This window comes from Podarcis filfolensis (genome assembly GCF_964270895.1).
Source record: "Podarcis filfolensis genome assembly, chromosome: 2".
NCBI lineage: Eukaryota > Metazoa > Chordata > Lepidosauria > Squamata > Lacertidae > Podarcis > Podarcis filfolensis.
The window spans coordinates 61,582,091-61,603,248 of record NC_139605.1 but is presented as its reverse complement, the minus strand read 5'-3'; the positions used below and the strand labels follow the sequence as shown (position 1 = coordinate 61,603,248).

Sequence of the window (21,158 nt, the reverse complement as noted above, 5' to 3'; positions counted from 1 at the left end):
GTAAGACATCGCAACTAAATTTTGCATGATGGTGCCTGAGATCAATGAGCAGTTTTTTGTCTATGTTTGGATATAACTGGACACCATTTTTAGGGTTGCCGTATTTCAAAAAGTATAAAACCAGGACACCCTGAGAGTTGTTAAGCTTTACAAAACGCCAAAAAAACACCCACAATTTTTTTGATTGACAAAACACCACCTTTCAGAAATTCCACCAGTTCCGCCTTTGAAATCCCGGTAATGTCCGGGGAAATCTGGACATGTGGCACCCCTAACCATTTTGAAACATGGTGGTGTAACTTAACTTTTCAAAACTGTACTGATTGGGGGGGGGGTTCTTATAATTCCTGAGCAATGCATGTGACCTACACACATCTAGAGGAATTGATTTTGTTGAGTTCCCTTGGGATCACCTGCTGTGCAATCATGCACATCCCATAATGGTCCAGTCAAGGCTTCTAGTACAACTCTTGCAGCTTGAGTCTCTGTGCCTGTTTGCTACATTTTTAAACGAGTCACTGCATTTGCAATGCAGCTGTATTGAGAGAATGTTACGATATTCTTGCAGAAGACAAGAAGGTAATGGAGATGCAGAAGAGCAGCCGAACCCTCCACATATGCTAACAATCAGTCTCCATTTCCTGGCCTCTGTTCATGCCTCTGGGGCTGCAGTCCAGTAAACACTTCCCTGGGAGCATGTCCCATGGAACTAAATGGGACTTACTTCTGAACAGAGATGCATAATAGTGCACTGTTAGTGACTGTTTCCTCTTTTAGGACAGGTGTCTGGTTTTGACACAGGGTGTGTTCCTAACCGCAGTTGCAGATGGAAAGATGACCCAAAGGGAGGGACAACAGTAGAAGAAGTATTCCTTTGTCTGAATTTCTGGCTGCTTGCAAAGTAGGCTTCATATACTTTTCCTCCAAGATATGTATCCCTAGAGGAACCCTGGAAAATTCATGTATTCACCATCACATCTAATGTGCACCTCAATTTTCAGAACCTTGAAACCAAAAAAAGTACAGTATTTGCTGGCGAATGCAAATGTGCCATAGAATCTAATGTGCACCTTAATTTTTGCAACGTAATTTGGCCAAAAAAGGTGAGCGTTAGATTCGTTGTTATTGTGGCTTTTTATATTGGATCAGATCGTTGCTATTAATGTTTGGTGTTTTATTATGTTTTTATATGTTTTGGAGTTGCTTGGGTAACCCAGCCAGATGGGTGGAGTATAAATAAATTACTACTACTACTACTTCTACTATGATGCAACCTTGTTAATGCATATTCTTCAATGGATACTTGGAGGATGAATGTTACATCAGCATCAGCTCATATAAGTGGGTTAAAGGGTAGTTTTCCTTCAGACCTTTCTCAAATATATAAAGCTCACTGGACTGTTTTGTTATGACCATTGGCATATAAAATATTGTAATATATAACAGGTTTTATGTACAAATTAACTGCAGGTGTGACACAAGTATTACTTGGACTTGGACAGTTTACTAGGACACACTATTCAAGCAGTCTCTTCTGAACTGAGCTGCTTCTCAAACACTTCTTCTCCAACCCCAGAAGCAGCTCATTCAAGGCATTTCCTATTAAGGAAAAGACTGTGGGTTCTTCTTTTCCATCTGATCAGTCGTCCTCCAGATGGAACTCCAGTTCCCATCAGCCTCGGGCAGCATAGCCAATGATCAGGGATGATGGGAGTTGTAGTTCAGCAAGATCTGAAACGCCACAGGCCACACTTCTGCCTCATATGATAGTTACTTCTCTCTCAGGCAGACCACCATACTAATACAGAAGGTGAGAGAGCACAGCAATCAAAACATGGAAAGAAGAAAGAAGAAGTCGATAGCCATCTTCCCACTCTGAAAACTGGTTGGAAGTGCTGTCCATGTAGCAGTTGTTGAAAAAAACACACCTTCTGTTGACAATTTGTGGCCTGGCTTCTTCAGCTGCTTAATATATGCCTGGGAAGATCACTGATGATCATTCCAGGGGGGGAATTGTTGGGAATGGGCTGTAGCTCAGTGGTTAAGCACCTGATTTGCTTGCAAAAGGTCACAGGTTCAATCCCCAGGATCTCCAGGTCAGGCCAGAGGGGACTCCTACCTGAAATCCTAGAAAGCCACTACTCTGTCACCAATGCTGAGCTAGAAAGATAGACCAATGTTCTGACTTCCTATGCAAAGTTGATGATCAAGGCTACTATCACTTTAAAGTATGGCCAACCCTCACAGGTCGCAGCACAAAGAGATGGTTAACTGCAACCCAAGAATGCATGAAAAGCCCCCACCGAACGCCCTCTTATTCCCACACAATTATGCCCAGTGTTTCCTCTTCCTTGTACATTGTTCTAGCCTGCTGATCAGGTTCTGCTTCCTTACATTTTATATAACTTGTCGCATAGGGTGGCCACTTAATGCACCACCACAAAACCCAAGAGGATTCAACCTGAGGAGCCATTACTATAATGTAAATAGAAGTACAGTATATCTCAACATGGTGCTTGTGTGCCTCCTTAGTCCCTTGTCCTCACACCAACTGTTGCCGGCCACATTCTAGTAACCTGCTCTCCTGCCTTTGGGTTGTATCCCCTCAGGTTAAGATGACCTGGTCTGGTTGTCAAGATGAAGAGTCGCAGAGTAGACCCATGAAACTGATGGACATGACTTATGACCCAAGTTAAGTCATGCCCATCAGTTTCAGGGGTCTACACTCTATGACTCTTCATCTTGACAACTGAACTTAGACCATACAACCCTTAAAAGAGAGGACTTATTCAAGCAGAGGAAATGGCCTCTTTCAAGTCGAATATGTGGTCACCCAATGGTTGTAGTGTTGTCCTCCGAACAGTGCAATATGTTCAATCCGGGTCTGGGGTGGGGAAGCCAGGGCTCAGCCCCGATCTTCCAAGACAGCAAGGTATCTCCCAGCCTTCCTCTCCATCAGAGATCAGACTGCAAGAACAGAGCGTGTGTCGTCCTGTGCCAGGAGGAGGAATTCCACACCCCGATATAATGTGTCTCTGCAATGTCCTGGCAGCGCACAGCAGCATTCTTACTGAACACATCCCCACAGGATTCTGGTGTGCTGCACCAAGACAATCGCTTCCTTATCTTCTCACTCTTGGGAGAAACAAAAATAAATGACAGGAAAGGCTGAGGCCTACCAGAGCCCACAGGCCTGAAATGGCAAAGCAGCAGCTGAACAGCTCCACCTGAGCAGATTAACACTGGCTAGGATCCCACAGTCAAAACCTTCTCCACTCGGAGGGTATCCAAGGGGTGGTGGTGTAAGTTTCCAACCTCAATTCTTGCACATGTGCAAGAAGCACGGGCTTTAGGTTACTGCGTGGTCAGAGACAAAGCTTTTGAATAGCCCTCTCTGTGATGTGTGGGGAAGCTGCCTTCTACAGAGCCAAGCCATTGGTCAACAGAGCTCAGTATTGTATATAGACAGGCGTCTTTCTAAATCCTACCTGGAGATGCTGGGGATTGTTGAACCCGAGACATTTAGCGTGGACACTGTATTCTTTGTGCTACACTGTTAAAACCTTTTTATGTGCACTGGGCAATTTAGATTGTGATAGTTTTAGCTGGTTTCATGTTTCACCTCTCTTAATTTTATCATATTTTTGGTTTGTATTATAATATAATGCATTTGTAGTTTTAAATTTATTTCCATGCCACCGTAAAATCTATTATTGGACTCGGTGCAGTTTATAATTTTTAATATAAATAAATAAAATACTATCCTGAAGAAACCTCAGATAGGTATCGAATGTTGTTTGCTTCTTTTCAAAGGAGCCGTTTAAGTGAATTCATATTTCCCAAACCAGTACACAAACCCAAATGCAGCTGTTTTTCAAAATTCAGACTTCTCCAAATTTTGGCATGCAGTTCTCCAACCAAACAACATATATTGGGGGGGAAGTGTGCATATATTTGTGAAAATAATATACAAAAATTGGGGAAAATTCCTAGCAAAAATGTGTAGATTAGGAAAAACGCACATACAAATGTGTGTTGATTTTCACACTGACTTTTAAGAAGAACATTCACAAACCAATGTGGAAAGCTGATTTTAAGATTGAAAAATTGGGAAACTGACAGATTCGTCTAGCTTAGTGTAGAGACAGAATACTTTAAGATGATATTCATGGTGTGAAATTTGTGAGAAGCTGTCACTCAGATTTGCTCGGTGGAAGTTCTCCTAAGTATGGATAGTAGTAATTCGAGTGCATGGTATGTTCCCATTCTAGTTCTTTCCATATCTCTGAAAGTAATCTCCCAAACACTGTCCCTCCTGCTCACTGCAATTTTAAAATGTAGTGCAAACTGGAGAAAAGTTCTGACTGGTCTGATAGGAAATTGTTTGACTTTGCTTATAAGGGGATTAACGTACTTTGCAATACAGTTAAGCATATTTATTGAGTAGAGACAGGTGCACGCTGAAACAAAAAAGAAAAAAGGAAAGGAAGAAAAGAGCAACAGTCACAGATGTTCTTTAGTAAACCTTCCCACAGAATTCAAACATATAGAATAGCATGTTTGTCCTCTGAGATCTCTTTTTCCCTGAGAAATGAGCAAAAATGTGTGTCAAGAAAGGAATGTTTATGGACAGTGAAAGCTTATGAATATTTACTTGCAGAAATATTAAGTTATATGCTGGGGTTTGCCCCATCATTTTGGCAAGGCTTCATTTGAGCCAAGCTCACCAGGCTTCAGCCCTAGAAAAATGTGCTCATCGTGCCATATTGAAAGCAAGGGCACTTCTGAGCATAGGCAAAGCGTGTTTTCTTTGCCAGTCTGTAACAATGGCCCATCCCTTCTGCGAACAGAAGGCAGAGTTTTGTGATCAGTGGCTTGAGAATGTACATTTCTCTTAGAAATTATCAACGGCACATTGTGAAATCTGTTGTTATAGCAATCTGTCTGAATCAGGAAGCAGAAACAGTCACACCTGACCGTGGCAATCAGAGACAGACTTATTTAAACAACATGATTCAAAAGAGAATTCGTCTTACTTGGTCATGTAAAATGTCCTGAAATGTTGGGTATGTACAGCTACTCTGTAACCTTTATAGACAAACTGTGCAATCCTACACATGTTCAATGGGACTTACTCCCAGGTAAGTGTGTTCTGTATGCTGTTGTATATTATGCAGCTTTAATGGTCTATTCCAGGGTTGGGAACCTGTAGTGCAAGGATTGTATGTAGCCCTCAGCCTAATTTCATGTGGATAACCAAAGGGTGTGTGTGTGGAGGTAAGGCATGAGCATAGCCAAGGGAGGGCAGAGGGGCAGCTGTCCACCCCCCCAGCAAGTAAATCAATAAAAATACTTAACTAACTGAGGTTCTGCCCCTACTGACATGAAGCCTGACCCCTCCCCAACATAAATCCTGGCTATGCCCACGGGGTAAGGAGTGGCAAATAGAAAGGCAGGTGGCACTGTCTACTTTGAGCTTGGTGCCCACCTATTGCCAGCATGTGCCCCCAAATTTATCCTCAAGGCAGCTCTTGGAAGAAAAAAAAGGTCCCCAACACCAGAGAATATATTAAAATTCAGAGGACTAGGATGTAAACATTAATCAGAATATGCCAGCTCCTGAACAGCCAGCATAAATATTCCAGCAAAGCTGTGGGTTGTTTTGTGGCGGTGGTTTTTTTAACAGGAAATTGCCAATATCAACATTTTATCATACATTTCGCCATCAAACACACACACACACACACACACACACACACACACACACACACGCATGAGAACAAGAGGCTATTTACAAGAATGAAGACATTGTCCTGATTTCGGATTTTGAGAAGCTTGAAATGTACACCAGAGCTTCAGGGTAGCTTAGCCTGATCTCTCACTTGAGTTTAACAGCACACAACTGGAACGCAAAAAAGTACCCAAAACCTGTCTTTATACAATGCTGGATAGAACCTCACCTCTAACCCAGAGACAGCACCCTGAATCTGCACACTCCCATTCTATCTCCCAAACAAGCCTCACATTTGCTTTGACTTAAGCTGAAGATTGCCAAAACATCTTCCTTCTTTCTGGGACAATAATTGGGAAAGTATTTTATTTTCTTAAAAACAAAGTAGCAAAGGAGAATATGAGTGGAGATTTCCGCTGCCTTTCATGGAATGCACTCCCTTTTAAAGACGTGGGATCTAGCACTTGCCAGGAGCGACCCTGGAGATTTACAGGCAGATGCTTTGGGAAGACCACACATAACTTTTTGCCGAGTTTTCAGAAACTCAGCATATGACCTCGGCAACCAGAAGCGATTTAGGATACACGACCCACGTTATAGCCCCGGATCACTTGATCCAGAATTACTACCCCCACCCTACCCCACCCAGGGTCTAGTGTCAGCCAACCTGCAGGACCATTCATTCCTGCATAAATACGCGCGGACTACTTTCCCTGCGTCATCACCTATTTCTTTATTTGTGATTATTATATTATTATCATTTGGTTACCGCGCTTCATCTGTAGATCTCAGGGGGCTCACAACATAGAACTACAAGATAAAAAACACAAAATTCATAATAAAAACGAGAGCCAAAACAAACCACCACCCGGAGAAATCCTTTCTCCTCTGTGGCAGCTTTGCACACCCAACCTCCACCCTTCCACCCCCCAGGGAAAGGCCAGAGAACGAGATCGTTCACACGTGACGCGAGTTTGAGCATGCCCCACGTGTACACGCCAGTCGAACAGCGGCAACCCGGGTCTACAGACACTTCACAGCCCCCTTCCCCTCCCCAGGTACGAAAATCCCCCACACTCCTTCCAGCCAATCGCGCGTTCCCAAAGTTGCCCCGCGCTCCCCTCCCTTTCAGATTATACTTCGGAAGAAATCTCTTTGTTTGGAAGCGGCTGGAGGGCAACGCGCCTCCCCAGCCGCCCCCCTTCCCAAAGAAAGGACTTTAGTGACCGCTGGGCTCCAGCTTGGCTCCTCGACTTGCTTCTTTTTTGCGCGCGGGGGGTGCGGGGCGGGCTCGCGTCTCTAACTTTTCCTCCCACGCAAGGAGCCTTGTCTCCGGGGCAGTCGAGCACGGTGGCTCGGTTGCTAACTGCTCCTTCCTTCCTCTCTCTCTCTTTCTTGCAGGCTAAAAGTCTCTCTCCCCGCTCTGACCCGCTCACCGATTAGATGCGGGGTGTCTAGCGCGCCAGACCCGCTGCCCTTTGGTTCCCCTCCGGGTGCCTGTCAAAGGAAACCCGTCCGACAAAACTTCAACTCCCCTTAAAAAACTTCGCGCCCCCCGCCGCCGTTACCTTTCTTCCCGATTCGCAGCAGCCCATTTTGCTCCCCTTGCAGCCCATCCCTCTCGCAGCGCGGCGCGGGGAAAGCTCTCCGCGGAATGCCAGGGGTTAAGAGCCGCCGCCGCCGCGGGACAGGGAGGTCTCCCTCATCCCGCGCGCTGCCTCCTCCGACGACAAGACCCCGAAAGTGAACCTGACAACAGCCTGCATGAACTTCATGCGGAGACCGTCGCACGCCGTAAGTCTCCGAAGAGATGCCCCTTCGAATGGTTCCCTTGCAAAAGAAAGAAAGGGAAACTAGATAAAACTCCAGCTGCTGGAGAGTTAAGAGAAGCACCGGCGGTTGTTGATTATACGCGGGTGCAAGAGGGAGTCCGAAATGCAGGGGTTACTCCTCCTCCCAGTCACTTCCATCGCCAAAGAAGAAGAATTATCATTGAATCATCGAATCATAAAATTGTAGCGTTAGAAGGGATCCTGAGGATCATTCTAGTCCAAGCATAGGCAACTTGGCCCTCCAGATGTTTTGGGACTACAACTCCCATCATCCCTAGCTAACAGAACCAGTAGTCAGGAATGATGGGAATTGTAGTCCAAAACATCTGGAGGGCCGAGTTTGCCTATGCCTCTTATAGTCCAACCCACTGCAATGCAGGAATATATAGCTGTCCCATACCCGGATAGAACTTGCAACCATGCCTTATCAGCACCATGCTCTAAAATCATATCATATCTTATCAATTACAGTGGTACCTCGGGTTACATACTCTTCAGGTTACAGACTCTGCTAACCCAGAAATAGTGCTTCAGGTTAAGAACTTTGCTTCAGGATGATAACAGAAGTTGTACTCTGGTGGCACAGCGGCAGCAGGAGGCTCCATGAGCTAAAGTGGTGCTTCAGGTTGAGAACAGTTTCAGGTTAAGTACAGACCTCCGGAACAAATTAAATACTTAACCCAAGGTACCACTGTACATTTGTCAGTCACTTTATCTTGCCTGGAGCAACCCAAAGCAACTTACAGCCAAACAGACGGACAGGCAGTCAACAACAACAACCCCAGCATACAGTAGATATATTAAAACTGAGAGGAAAAAGAAGTAGCTTTTAAAAATCCCACCCACTTCCCGGGGCATAGCTAGCTGCTCCGGCACACAGAGTGGCAGGGCAGGGGTGATCCGCCCAGGGGGGCAGTGCGGCGAGCTGCCCATAGAGTCTGCCTGGCGGACGCAAGCCCCACACTGCCATTTTGGGCAGTGCAGGGCCCTGAGTCACTGCTTCACTCCCAGGAGAGACGCGTGGGTCGGGCGCGCTGCAGGACAGGCCCCGCATTAAGTGCCCCCCCCGTGGTGAGCCATTTTGTCACCCCCTCAGGGATAACACCCAGGGCTGCCGCACCCCCCGCACCCCCCTTCCTATGTCCCTGCCCACTTCTAAAAGGCAAGTAGTTGTAATGAATTAATTAATTTTATTAGTTTCTCTTTTTTGCCATGGTAACTCAAAGAGATTTATAATATTTTAAGGAAAATACAAACACAAACATGGATACATTAAAACCGGCATTAGAAGAACAATTTAAAAAGACAATTCTATTTTTTGTTGTTGTTAAACTAAATTAAAACATCCCACCCATGCAAAAAAGAAAAGAAAAGAAAAGCCACAAATAATATACGCCCTATGTATGCATGTAAACTAGGCCTATGTGTTTCATGGCTGGGTAGGGGTTTGGACGCAGGTCTCTCCACACCTACTGTGACATTCGAACCATTACACCACACTGGCTGTGATTTTATAGAGTTGGAATGGTCAATCCAAGAGTCATCGAGTCCAGCTCTCTGCAATGCAGAAATATGCAGGTAGCCCATATGGGGATCAAACCTGCAACCTTGGCTTGATCAGCACCACATTCTAACCGAGTGAGCTAACCGGAGTTTCTTCTTCTTAGATTTGTATCCTGCCTTTCCTTAAAAGCCCAAGACGGTGATGTTGCACTTTCTGCTTTTGGCCCCATTTTAAACAGGATATGAGTGGGTTGGTGGAATATATGCATTTGGAGTTGCATATGCCTGGCATCTTTTTTTAAACTGGGCCCTCAGCTCCGAAGCATGTACAGTTACAGCGCTATACTATGCAAGTATCTGCTCAGAAGGAAGTCCTGTTGAATTTAATGGAGCTTAATCCCAGCAGTAGCCATGAAATTAAAAGACGCCTGCTTCTTGGGAGAAAAGCAATGACAAACCTAGACAGCATCTTAAAAAGTAGAGACATCACCTTGCCAACAAAGGTCCGTATAGTAAAAGCTATGGTTTTCCCAGTAGTGATGTATGGAAGTGAGAGCTGGACCATAAAGAAGGCTGATTGCTGAAGAATTGATGCTTTTGAATTATGGTGCTGGAGGAGACTCTTGAGAGTCCCATGGACTGCAAGAAGATCAAACCTCTCTATTCTGAAGGAAATCAGCCCTGAGTCCTCCTGGAAGGACAGATCGTGAAGCTGAGGCTCCAATACTTTGGCCACCTCATGAGAAGAGAAGACTCCCTGGAAAAGACCCTGATGTTGGGAAAGATGGAGGGCACAAGGAGAAGGGGACAACAGAGGACGAGATGGTTGGACAGTGTTCTCGAAGCTACAAACATGAGTCTGACCAAACTGCGGGAGGCAGTGGAAGAGAGGAGTGCCTGGCGTGCTCTGGTCCATGGGGTCACAAAGAGTCGGACACGACTAAACGACTAAACAACAACAACAATCCCAGGTAAAGAGCTCTAGGATGACAGCTACAGAATCCCAAGCATCTGCAGCCCAAACACACACAAATAGTGGCTGACGGCCTTGCTCAAACCCGGCAACATTGCACAGGTACATACATTCCTCTTTCCCACTTGTGTGGTGTTTCCCGTCTGGATTTAAGGGCAGCGCTGCAGCGGGTTTTGTGGCATGTTGTGGTTTTGGCTGTTCCTCAGCCCTGCCGTCTCCTTTCCCTCAGAGCAGCCCAGTATTAGCTGTAATACGATAACCTTTTCGGATATGTTGATAGGGCGGGCTTCCTGCTTTCTGGGCAGCAGCATGGCAGGGAGTGTTGTGGTTACAGACTTCAGTTACAGCACATGTTTGTTTTTAAAATGTTGCCATTTAAATCGGGGGGCCCTGGGCGAGATTCGGTTACATCCCTTAAGACCCTTCCCTCAGTAAGAAGAATGGCAAATGCTTGGCTGGGAGGAATCCAGATAAATGGACACGTTTGTTGCCTCCTCCTTGGAAGGAAAAAAATATCTGATAAACTAGCTGGCTGTAAATAATTACAGGGGCATCCATATTTGCATGGTGCCTGGTACCTGGGATACAGTATATCCTAGTGTGCAGCAAAGGGTTTTTGCTGCAGAGATCTAGTTCATTCAGCTGGCTGGCTGTATCCAAAGACATGGAAACTGGGAGCCTTTGGCGTCCATCCATAATATGGCTCTTGAGGCAAGTGCACTGCTTTTCCAGGGATATCGTGAGCCTGTTCCTTCTCCTCCCACAAGTGGCTGGCTGGCCACTGTCAGAAGAGGATGCTGGACTAGATGAGCCTGATCCGGGCTTTTCTTAAGTTCTTAGGTTCTCCAGGACTTCTGGTACAATGCCGTCTGGGCCAGGGAGAGCAACAGACCTCCACTTTATTCTGCCTCTTCACACATGTCTTTGCCTGTGAGGTTCACCTGGCTTGAGAGCAGGCTCTTCCAACAAAATGTTGCAGCGCTCCGGTTAGCATCGCTCTTCGAGGATATCCCATTCCATTCACCTTCCCTGACACTCTTATTGCATGGTGTGATTCCTTTCGTGTGGTGCAATGGTTAGAGTGTTGGACTAGGACCTGGGAGAGTGGAGTTCTAATCCTCACTCAGCCAGGAAGCTCACTGGACGACCTTGGGCCAGTCAACGTCTCTTAACCTGACCTACCTCACAGGGTTGTTGTGAGGTTGAAACGGGGAGGAGGACCATGTCCACCACCTTGAGAGCCTTGGAAGACAAAAGTGGTATATAAATGTCAACAACAATGGCCAATGATCAGTCCCACCACTTTGACCATAATACAGCACCTGACTTCATTATTTATATGTATGATTTATGGGAAGGCGGAAGGAGGATGCCTCTTTCAGACTCAAGGTAAGTGGCTGACAGAGGAAACAGCTACTTCCTGTTGTTGTTGCTGCTGCTGCCTCCTCCTTTCCTCTCCACCCCATCTTGGATCCTGCATCTGAGGGGCATTCACATGCCTCTTGAACTCCCCCAGCTTAACAAGCAGATATTTAAACTCAGGGCATGTCTTGTTAGCAGTGCCCCACAATTTCAGTCTGGCCTTGGTGTGCCAAACCTGAATAGCAGGAAGCAAACACAAAGCAAATATCCCGGGAAAGCCGCTGCAGCTTCTAGCATGACACTTGCTATGTAAACTGCACAACCAGCTCTGGGCCTTCAAGTGCTACTGCTTAAAGAAGGGGTGTCCAACCATTTGGGGCACATTTGAGAATCTAAGGAACTCTCATGGGCAGCACAAAAACGCCATGTCACACGCAGAGGAAAAACTAGTGATGGTCAGACCAAAAATGAATAAACTAAAAAGCAAGACCCTCCCTACAAAAAATAGGCAACCTGCTCCCAAGCAAACAATCCCCAAAGACACAAATACTCATTTTAAAAATAAATTAAATAAATAAAAATAAAGATTGTAATCTGAGGGTGTTGTGGTGCCCATTGGCACCACCTTGGGAACCCCAGACCTAAACATACAAAGGATGTCAGATCAGAATTGCAAAAATAATGGGGGGGGGGGCTCTTGTGTCTGAAGTAATACGAAGTATCAGTTAGATGAATGGGTAATGTTTAGGCAAGACTGCCCAGACACCTTTACTGCTCATTTTAATGATCTTTAAGGGTTTTTAATTTTACAACTGTTTTCCTTAATAACTTTAATATTTCTAGTAAACCCCTTTTAGAGGTTTCATTATAATTAAGTGATATACTTAATTTCTGTTAGTTAAATAAAGTGCTGAAATAATGGCTTTGTGTGGGTTATTAACTATAGGAACGTGATGTCTTGCTCTATAATAAAATTGTAAGTCTGTTGTCATGCTGCATTTTGCATGGCTGCCAACAGGCAGCTCCAACATGATGACAGACTGGCAGGGAGGCAGGCAGGTGAGCAAGCAAGCAGTGTGGGAGGCAGGTGGCCCAGGAGAGCTGCTTAAAGGGAGGGGAGGCACTTCAGGAGGCACTTGGGCTCTCTGAAGTGCCTCTTAACCTCTGTAAAAGGAGTTGGGTCAAGTTATGAGGGAGGGGTGGTAGTGGTTTGGGACAAGCTGAGAGGGGATGGGGAGTAGGTGGGTGAAGTATAACGGGAGAAGGAGTTAGCCGGGTGCAGAGGAAGGGGGCTTGGCAGGTAGGGGGATTGTCAAGCAGAGCAAGCAGGGTGGCAGCCCAATTAAGAATGTAAGTGTATAATAACTACCAGAGTTCCACTTTGTCTCACAAAGTTCACAAGTATGGCAAGATGGAGACAGACATTTCAAGAGCACTTCAATTAGGAGCAAGGTGTGGAAACAAGGCAACCTTTTGTTGCCAGTGTCACTTGTCACTTCAGTGCTCAGTTGAATCTATGCTTCGGTTTGCGGAGATGGACTCCCCTAAGTAGGTTCAAATTGCCGTGACAGAGTGAGCTCCCATTGCTCTGTCCCAGCTCCTGCCAACCGATCAGTTCGAAAGCACACCAGTGCAAGTAGATAAATAGGTACCACTGTGGCAGGAAGGTAAACAGTATTCCTGTGCGTTCTGGTTTCTGTCATGGTGTTCTGTTGCACCAGAAGTGGTTTAGTCATGCTGGCCACATGACCCAGAAAGCTGTCTGCATACAGCCCTCGGCTCCCTCGGCCTGAAGCGATATGAGCGCCGCAACCCCATAGTTGCCTTTGACTGGACTTAACCGTCCATGGGTCATTTACCTTTTTACTTTTATATTCAGTAGCACAGATGCCCTTCAAAATTGGAGTCCTCTGGCAGCCCCAAGCAATTAAGTTGTGCTGCAGTCACCCAGATGTGGCTGCCAGGCATTGGTGGAGCAGGTAGTGACACTGCAAACCTTCATGGGACCTGATTCTTATCCATCAATCAAACTACTGTACTCTGCAATGTGTACAGCATGAGCAGCCTGAAGCTGCTAAACCAGCTGCCTGAGTATGGTACTCTGGAGTTTGGGGCCCCGCCTGCTGGATAGAAAATGGAAGTGCATTTCTATATGGGCTGGGAAAAGTTCCTTCCAAGCTCTTTCCTCTAGAATTGGAATCATTCGTTTCACCTAGCTGTCACTGTCAAGCTGCTGCATTCCTGTACCTGTTGTGTGGTGTTTTTTTTTTCCAGAAGTGGTGACTTGCAGCAGATTTTTTTCCTGACTTAGGATGCAATTGCTGCTCTCCGCGAACGAACGAAGCATCGCTGACGCATTTGACAGGACAAGCGGGCCATGCTGACACAGGCTGCACGATGTGTTTCTCCATTGCTTACAACCCGGAAATGATTAAAAGGAAAGAGCCAGGGTCATGAGCAGAGCGGTCAGGAGACGTGGAAGCCACTTGAAGCCACACCAAATGGGGACATCGCTGCTAGTTGAAAACTGCAATCCTTGATAGCACAAGGATGGAAGAATGAGGAAATCCCGACGAAAGAACAGTGGCAATAAAAATGGATGAGTTATGCAGAACTGGCTAAATTGGCATACAAACTGCGGGACAAGGACAACTGTGACTTTAAGGAAGAATGGGAGCTTTTTACAAATTCTCTAAAAAGACAACAAAATGAACTGGACTCCTTGGCAGGGTTTGAATAAACATATACAAATTTATTGGTTGATAACATGATAGATAGATAACATAAGGATATGTATAATTTTATAATATGTGCTGAGAGATCAGAGAGAGGAGCTATAGGAAGTCTCTGGGATGGGGGAGGGAGGGTGGGAAGGGGGGGAAATAATATGATATGTTTTGATAGTTTGCATGTTAAAATTGTTAATAAAAGTATTTAAAAAGAAAGAAAGAAAGAAAGAAAGAAAGAAAGAAAGAAAGAAAGAAAGAAAGAAAGAAAACTGCAGTCCTAAGCATGCTTCCTATGCAATAAGCGTCAAGGCTGGGATGTTTCATTAGAGTCAGCAGCAAGTAAAACTGAACGTGGACTGCAATAACGAATGTAGCACTTTGTCCCCAGTAGGGAAAACAGTAAGCAACCTTGCTGGAGACTGAATGCAGTAGAAACAGAGAGTGAGCAGCTGCAATCTTCTTTTAAAAAAGGAGACACCTGCATTAACACTTGGCATTGCCAAGGTAGTTTTACTTGACAATGGAATGGGTCCTCTGTTAGAGTCTAATGCTCACTGGGTACACAGGACACCAAGAATTGGAAGGGACAAAGCAGTGCTTTTTTCTAAAAAATTTAAAAAATGTTTAGGGGTACTCTCATTTTCCTACTTATATTGAAATACTGCCCCTCAATGAGGTCAAACTTAGAGTCACAAAATGTTTAGGGGTATGCGTACCCCTGCATACCCCTCAGAAAAAAGCACCGGGACTAAGGGCATCATCCAGACTGACCCCTCAAACCCATAACTGTATTATTTTTGTTATTTTCAGGCACGGCCCTGTCGTCCACACACTAGCATTCACTGGAAAATGTAAAAAACGGAACTTTGCTTTTCTGTAATGTCTGCAGTGACTCTTGTCCTAGTTGACCATTTAACCTGAGAAGAATTGGACTACTGCAAGGGATAATTCCAAAAAGCGTTTTGTGCTTGTCCAATGTCAATAGGCTCCACTAAAGGGCAGTTCTCACAGTATTATCTTTAGGCAACTGGTCAGCTGCCACGAGAACCTTATCACTGATATGAAAAGCTTCTAGTTATTTGTTCCTCTAGCTGACTTTCCCTGTCCTTGACACAGTCCAGTATTCATGTTTTCTTTTGGGGCTATATATAATTGCATCCTAGACAGCTACTTGTTCGAAGTCGGATCTAGGGGTGTGCGACTGGTCGCACCCAGCACGGAGCTTCTGGGGTGCCACAACTATTACATCCAACAGAAAGTGAGAGGTGGGGGAGGGTGCTGGGTTTTGGCACCGCACAGGGCACCACTGAAATTTGAGGTGCCGAGGTCCACCACTGACATGTTCTCACCTTTATCTCCTTGCCTTTGAAGGCTGAAGTACCCTTGAATTCAGCCCCCATCTGTGCTCAACGTTTAAAGCAGTATCATCCCACTTTATGCAGCCATGCCTTCTGCCAAAGAATCCTGGGAACCGTAGTTTTCTAAGGTTGTTGAGAGTGGTTAGGAGACCCTTATTCCCTTCAGAGAGCTACATTTCCCAGAGTTCCCTGGGAAGAGGGCTTGACTGTTGAAACACTCTGGGAACTGTAGTCCAAGTACATTAAGTCAGTCTGAACACTATCTCCATGCTTGTTGATACACTCTAAGAAATGTAACAGGTTCATGAAACAGGGGGTTGTGTTTGTTTGTTTTCCTTATGTATTTTGTGTTTTTTATATTGTGATTTTATGTTGTGAACTGCCCTGAGATCTATGGGTATAAGAATGTATACAAAATAATCAATTAATTATTAAATAAATTTGTTTTTCTTATGTATTTTGTGTTTTTTATATTGTGATTTTATGTTGTGAACTGTCCTGAGATCTATGGGTATAAGAATGTATACAAAATAATCAATTAATTATTATATAAATTTAAATTTAAATAATTAAATTATTTATTTATTTAAAAGGAGCTACAATTTCTGGAACTATTGCAATCCATCACTATTAGAGACCTCATAAGTGGATAAGTATAACTCAAAGAACAACCCTTTTTTCTTTTTCCCTCCCCCCCCTTTTCTTTAAGAGACAATAATTGGAAACTGGACTGGCCTAACTTACTTATTACTCTAACTTCTCTTTTTTTAAAAAAATAAATTTTTATTAGTTTTCCAACATAAATTAAAACACAATACAACTAACAATACACAGACAAACAAACATATAAACACGTATAATTTCATAACCTCTTTTTCTTAAACCTTATTTCAACGACTTCCCCATACCTCCCTTTTCTGCATCCCTATTTTAAACTTTTTCAGCAACCCCTAGTTCCAATTACTTATAATTCGCTTTCTTTAGTCCTTTTTCTCTTACCCAATTATTTATCACTGCAATTTTGTTTCACATTACCCATGACATTTTAGCACTCATTAATTTTACAACAGTTCTTAAGATAAACTTTAAATTTCTTCCAATCTTCTTCCACCATCTCTTTCCCTTGGTCGCGGATTCTGCCAGTCATCTCAGCCAGTCCCATATAGTCTATCACCTTCGTCTGCCACTCTTCCAGCGTGGGTAGTTCTTGTGTCTTCCAATACTTTGCTAAAAGAACTCTTGCTGCTGTTGTAGCATACATAAAGAACGTCCTATCTTTCCTTGACACCAATTGGCCCACCATGCCCAGGAAAAAGGCCTCTGGTTTCTTCACAAATGTGCATTTAAGCACCTTCTTAATTTCATTATAGATCATTTCCCAGAAGACCTTAATCCTTGGGCACGTCCACCAAAGGTGGTAGAAAGTACCTTCAGTTTCATTACATTTCCAGCATTTATTATTGGGCAAATGATAGATTTTTGCAAGCTTGACTGGGGTCATGTACCACCTATAAATCATTTTCATAATATTCTCTCTTAAGGCATTACATGCCGTAAACTTTATACCGGTGGTCCATAACTGTTCCCAGTCAGCAAACATGATGTCATGACCAATATCTTGTGCCCATTTAATCATAACTGATTTAACCGTCTCGTCCTGTGTATTCCATTTCAACAACAAGTTGTACATTCTTGACAGATTCTTAGTATTGGGTTCTAACAATTCTGTTTCTAATTTTGATCTCTCCACCTGGAAGCCAATTTTCCTGTCCTGTTTAAACACTTCATTTATCTGGTAATAGTGTAGCCAGTCTCTTACTTTAGACTTCAATTTCTCATAACTCTGTAATTTCACTTTTCCCTCCTCCTGTTCTATGATTTCCCAATATTTTGGCCATTTAGATTCCATATTGAGCTTTTTCACTTCCTTAGCTTCCATTGGTGACAGCCACCTAGGGGTTTTATTTTCCAACAAATCTTTATACCGAATCCAAACATTATATAGAGCTTTCCTAACAATATGGTTTTTGAATCCTTGATGAATTTTAACCTTGTCATACCATATATATGCATGCCAACCAAACCTATTGTTGAACCCTTCAAGATCCAAAATGTCTGTGTTCTCAAGAAGTAGCCAGTTTTTCAGCCAGCAAAAAGCCGCTGATTCATAATACAGTTTTAAGTCTGGCAGGGCAAACCCCCCTCTTTCTTTTGCATCAGTTAATATCTTAAATTTTATTCTGGGCTTTTTGCCCTGCCAGACAAATCTAGATATATCTTTCTGCCACCTCTTGAAACAATCCATTTTATCCACAATCTGCAATGTTTGGAACAAAAACAGCATTCTCGGCAAAACGTTCATCTTAATAACAGCAATTCAGCCTAACAAGGAAAGTCTCAAATTTGACCATATTTCTAAATCTTTCTTAACTTCTGTCCAACATTTCTCATAGTTGTCTTTAAATAAGTTCACATTCTTAGATGTCAAATTAATCCCCAGGTATATTACTCTAACTTCTCGGTCTTTTGGAATACTAGTTAACTACTTTTCTCTTTCACTGTTCAACATTGCATTTGTACATTTTATGTATTTTTAACTTATTGGAAGTTTTACTTTTACTTTTTATGTTTCCCCTCTGCTTTTGTGATAAAAGTGCATGTTACAGTGTGGGGCGGGGGAGAAAGCAGACAAAAGGGAAAGAGAAACTAAGAGAAGTCTGGGAGGGGGGGATAGTCTCACAGCTGAATAGACTCAGAATTTGCAAGTGTGACCTTGAACAACTCATATAATGCTGGGAACCAACAGATAAGAAATGTCTGGCAGGGAAAGAGCAACAAGGAAAGCCATTACTGTGACTGCTGCCAGATGGGCCAGTGTACAATTGGGAGACATAGGAGATAAGGGAGAGAAAGAGCAGGTAGATCCTTTTGCATTGCAGCTTTCGGAATTCAGGAAAGAGATCAATCAATCAATGCAAGAATTTACACAATTGGTTCACAGTGATATGGAAAAATCTAACTTATCATTGAAGGAACAAGTACATAGAGACATTGAGAACTCAAACAAAGTTCTGAAAGAACAGTTTGGGATATTGGGAGACAAGGTCACTAATTTGGAAACAAAAGTAGACAAATTATAAAAACTAAGAGAGGAGGTAGCAGAAGTAAAAGAGGAAAAAAAAGGGGCGTTGGGACTGATACAAGGGGTTCAAGAGAAACAGAATGACTTAGAAGATCAGGTTCTTCTTTTTCAATTAAGAGATAAAGACAGGACGCTCAGAATCAGAGGTCTTCCATACTCTGACTCTGAACCAATCTTAGAGACAAATGTCACACAGACAATCTCAGAATGGATGGGGGAAAGTAAAGACTGGTTGGATGACCTAGTAGAAAGCTGTTGTAGAATTAAATTGTTCCAAAGCAGAGAACGGAAGCAGCCAGGAGATATCTTGTTAACATTAGTGACAAAAGAAGTGAAGGATGCAATCCTTCAGAATAGTTTTGAGAAAGATCTCATGGTTGCTGAGCAGAAGGTAGACATTTTTAAAGAAATTCCACTGAAATTGAGATTAAGAAGAACAAAATATAGGTTTTTGACCACAGTACTCAGGAGAGCTGACATCAGATACAAATGGAAATTCCCAGAGGACATTTCCTTTACATACATGAAGAGGAGATACAGACTGACATCAGAATTTCAGGCAAGAGAGGTTTTGGACAAAAACAGGAGAGACTTAGACCCTAAACAAGATAGGGGAGACCCCTGAGCTGAGCAAAAGAAAGCTCTGGAACAACTAGCATTGGAAGAGGTAGCATCAGGGAAAACAAATATTGTAACTGACTTTGAAAATGGCCAATCTTAAAATATTGATTTGGAATGTAAATGGTTTAAACTGTGGAGCCAAATGTCATCAGATTGAGCATGTAATAGCAAAACAGAAATTAGACATAATTTGTCTACAAGAGACACATACTGCAAAAAAGCATAAAAGGATTTTAATTAATAAAAAATTAGGTATGTACTTCACCTCATCAGATAAAACAAAAAAGAGAGGAGTTGTTTTCTATATTAATCCTGCACTTGAACCCAAATTGATTCAGAAGGATGAAAAAGGCTGAATTTTAATTATACAAATCAAAATCCAGGGAGAGAAAGTGATACTGGTCAGTATCTATGCACCTAATGATAAAAAGCAATTCCCCCCCCAAAAAAAGCTAGAGACAGAACTACTTGAATTCACAGATCAAAAAATTATTTTAATGGGAGATTTAAACAGAGTTCCATCCTTAGATAAAGACAGATCAGCCAGGAAAAAAGAGACTAAAGAAGGTAAACTGTCAAAAACCCTTTTTTAACATGACTCAAAATTTAAATTTGATAGATATTTGGAGAATAAGACATATGTTTGATAAAGACTACACTTTTTACAGCCATGTACATGATAGCAGCTCGAGAATAGATTCTGGGAGGTTTTATGGGAGGGAGTGGGAGGGGGAAAATGGGGGGGGGAATTAAGGATGATATGTTTTAAGATAATATGTTTTGTTTAAATTCCTAATTAAAAATTTAGAAAAATATTTATTTAAATAAATAAATGAAATTGCTAAAGTCGTGATGGCTCTGCTTCAGCAATTTGTTCTTCTTTGTGCTTGGTTATTTTCTCTGTAACCATACTTTCCACCAGTTTTGTTTGTGCCCTTTAGATCTCATTTTTAAAAAAATAAATAAAAATCAAGATACAGGTGAAGATAACTATTATTCCGGGTATATGTTATCTTTTAATGACCATACATGTTATCTTTCAATGCCAACATAAAACTCTGAAATGTATAAATAAGCATGCAAACAAGTCACATATCTCTAGAAAGTACTCAAAGGACAATTGATAGGGCTGTAAGTCAAATTTACCACTTAGTTGTATAACTCTCATAGAAAGAGGTACATGACACCTACTCCTTATGCCTGTGTTAAACAGATCATCATTCTCTCCCCCAGAGAGTCTGTACCAAATAGCTTGCAAGCAGATGCCGCTGCAAATACAGGAATGCGTGGCAATGTCAGAGCTATGGACCAGCAGTGGTTAGAGTGTCGGACTGATGGGAATTGGGAAATCCACATCTGTAAGAACCACAGGTGTCCCATCCCTCCTCTACATAGAATAGCTCAGCTGTCCTCAACTTGGTGCCTTCCAAATATTTCAGACCACAGCTCCCATCAGCTCGTGATGGTTGGGGTTGATGGGAGTTCTAGTCAGAAACATAAGGAGGGCACTAGGTTGCGGAAGGCTGGAGCAGCAGACCCACTGACACTCAAGTTAGCCATGCCTATTAATTCAAATTTGCTTAATACAACCCTGTGTTTTAGCCCAGCTTTAGATGCATGGCTTCCTGCCCAACTTCTGTCTATTGAGTCAGTGTAACCAGGAGCTCAGCCTAGGCAGCCAGCACTGGCTCCATCTGGCAGCCAGCTGGGGCGTTTGTCAGCAAATGTATTGGCTGATGCTGGGCGTATGTACACTGTTATGATAACTCTGAGGATTAGGCCTGGCGGCCCACTGCTTCCCTGGTATTTCTCAGGCCCAGCAAGGACCAGAGCTTGGCAGTGCAAATCAACCCATGGTAGAGGGATTCTCTCCTCTGCTGATACCAAGAAAATGAAAAGATCATGCC

At 43.2% G+C, this 21,158-nt stretch overlaps 1 protein-coding gene across 3 annotated transcripts in view; it reads right to left on the bottom strand.

The window, feature by feature from the left end:
* The window catches only part of CCDC69 (coiled-coil domain containing 69), a 40,184-nt gene extending 32,254 nt beyond the window's left edge, over nucleotides 1–7,930 (bottom strand). The window contains exon 1 of one of the 3 annotated variants that reach the window (XM_083603918.1): nucleotides 7,300–7,930. In XM_083603918.1, the coding sequence (XP_083460044.1) occupies nucleotides 7,300–7,347 (48 nt within the window). In that variant the 5' untranslated portion in view covers nucleotides 7,348–7,930. The remainder of the gene's footprint in view (nucleotides 1–7,299) is intronic. The other 2 variants (XM_083603919.1, XM_083603917.1) reach the window with 2 other exon arrangements.
* Nucleotides 7,931–21,158: the final 13,228 nt, after the last annotated feature.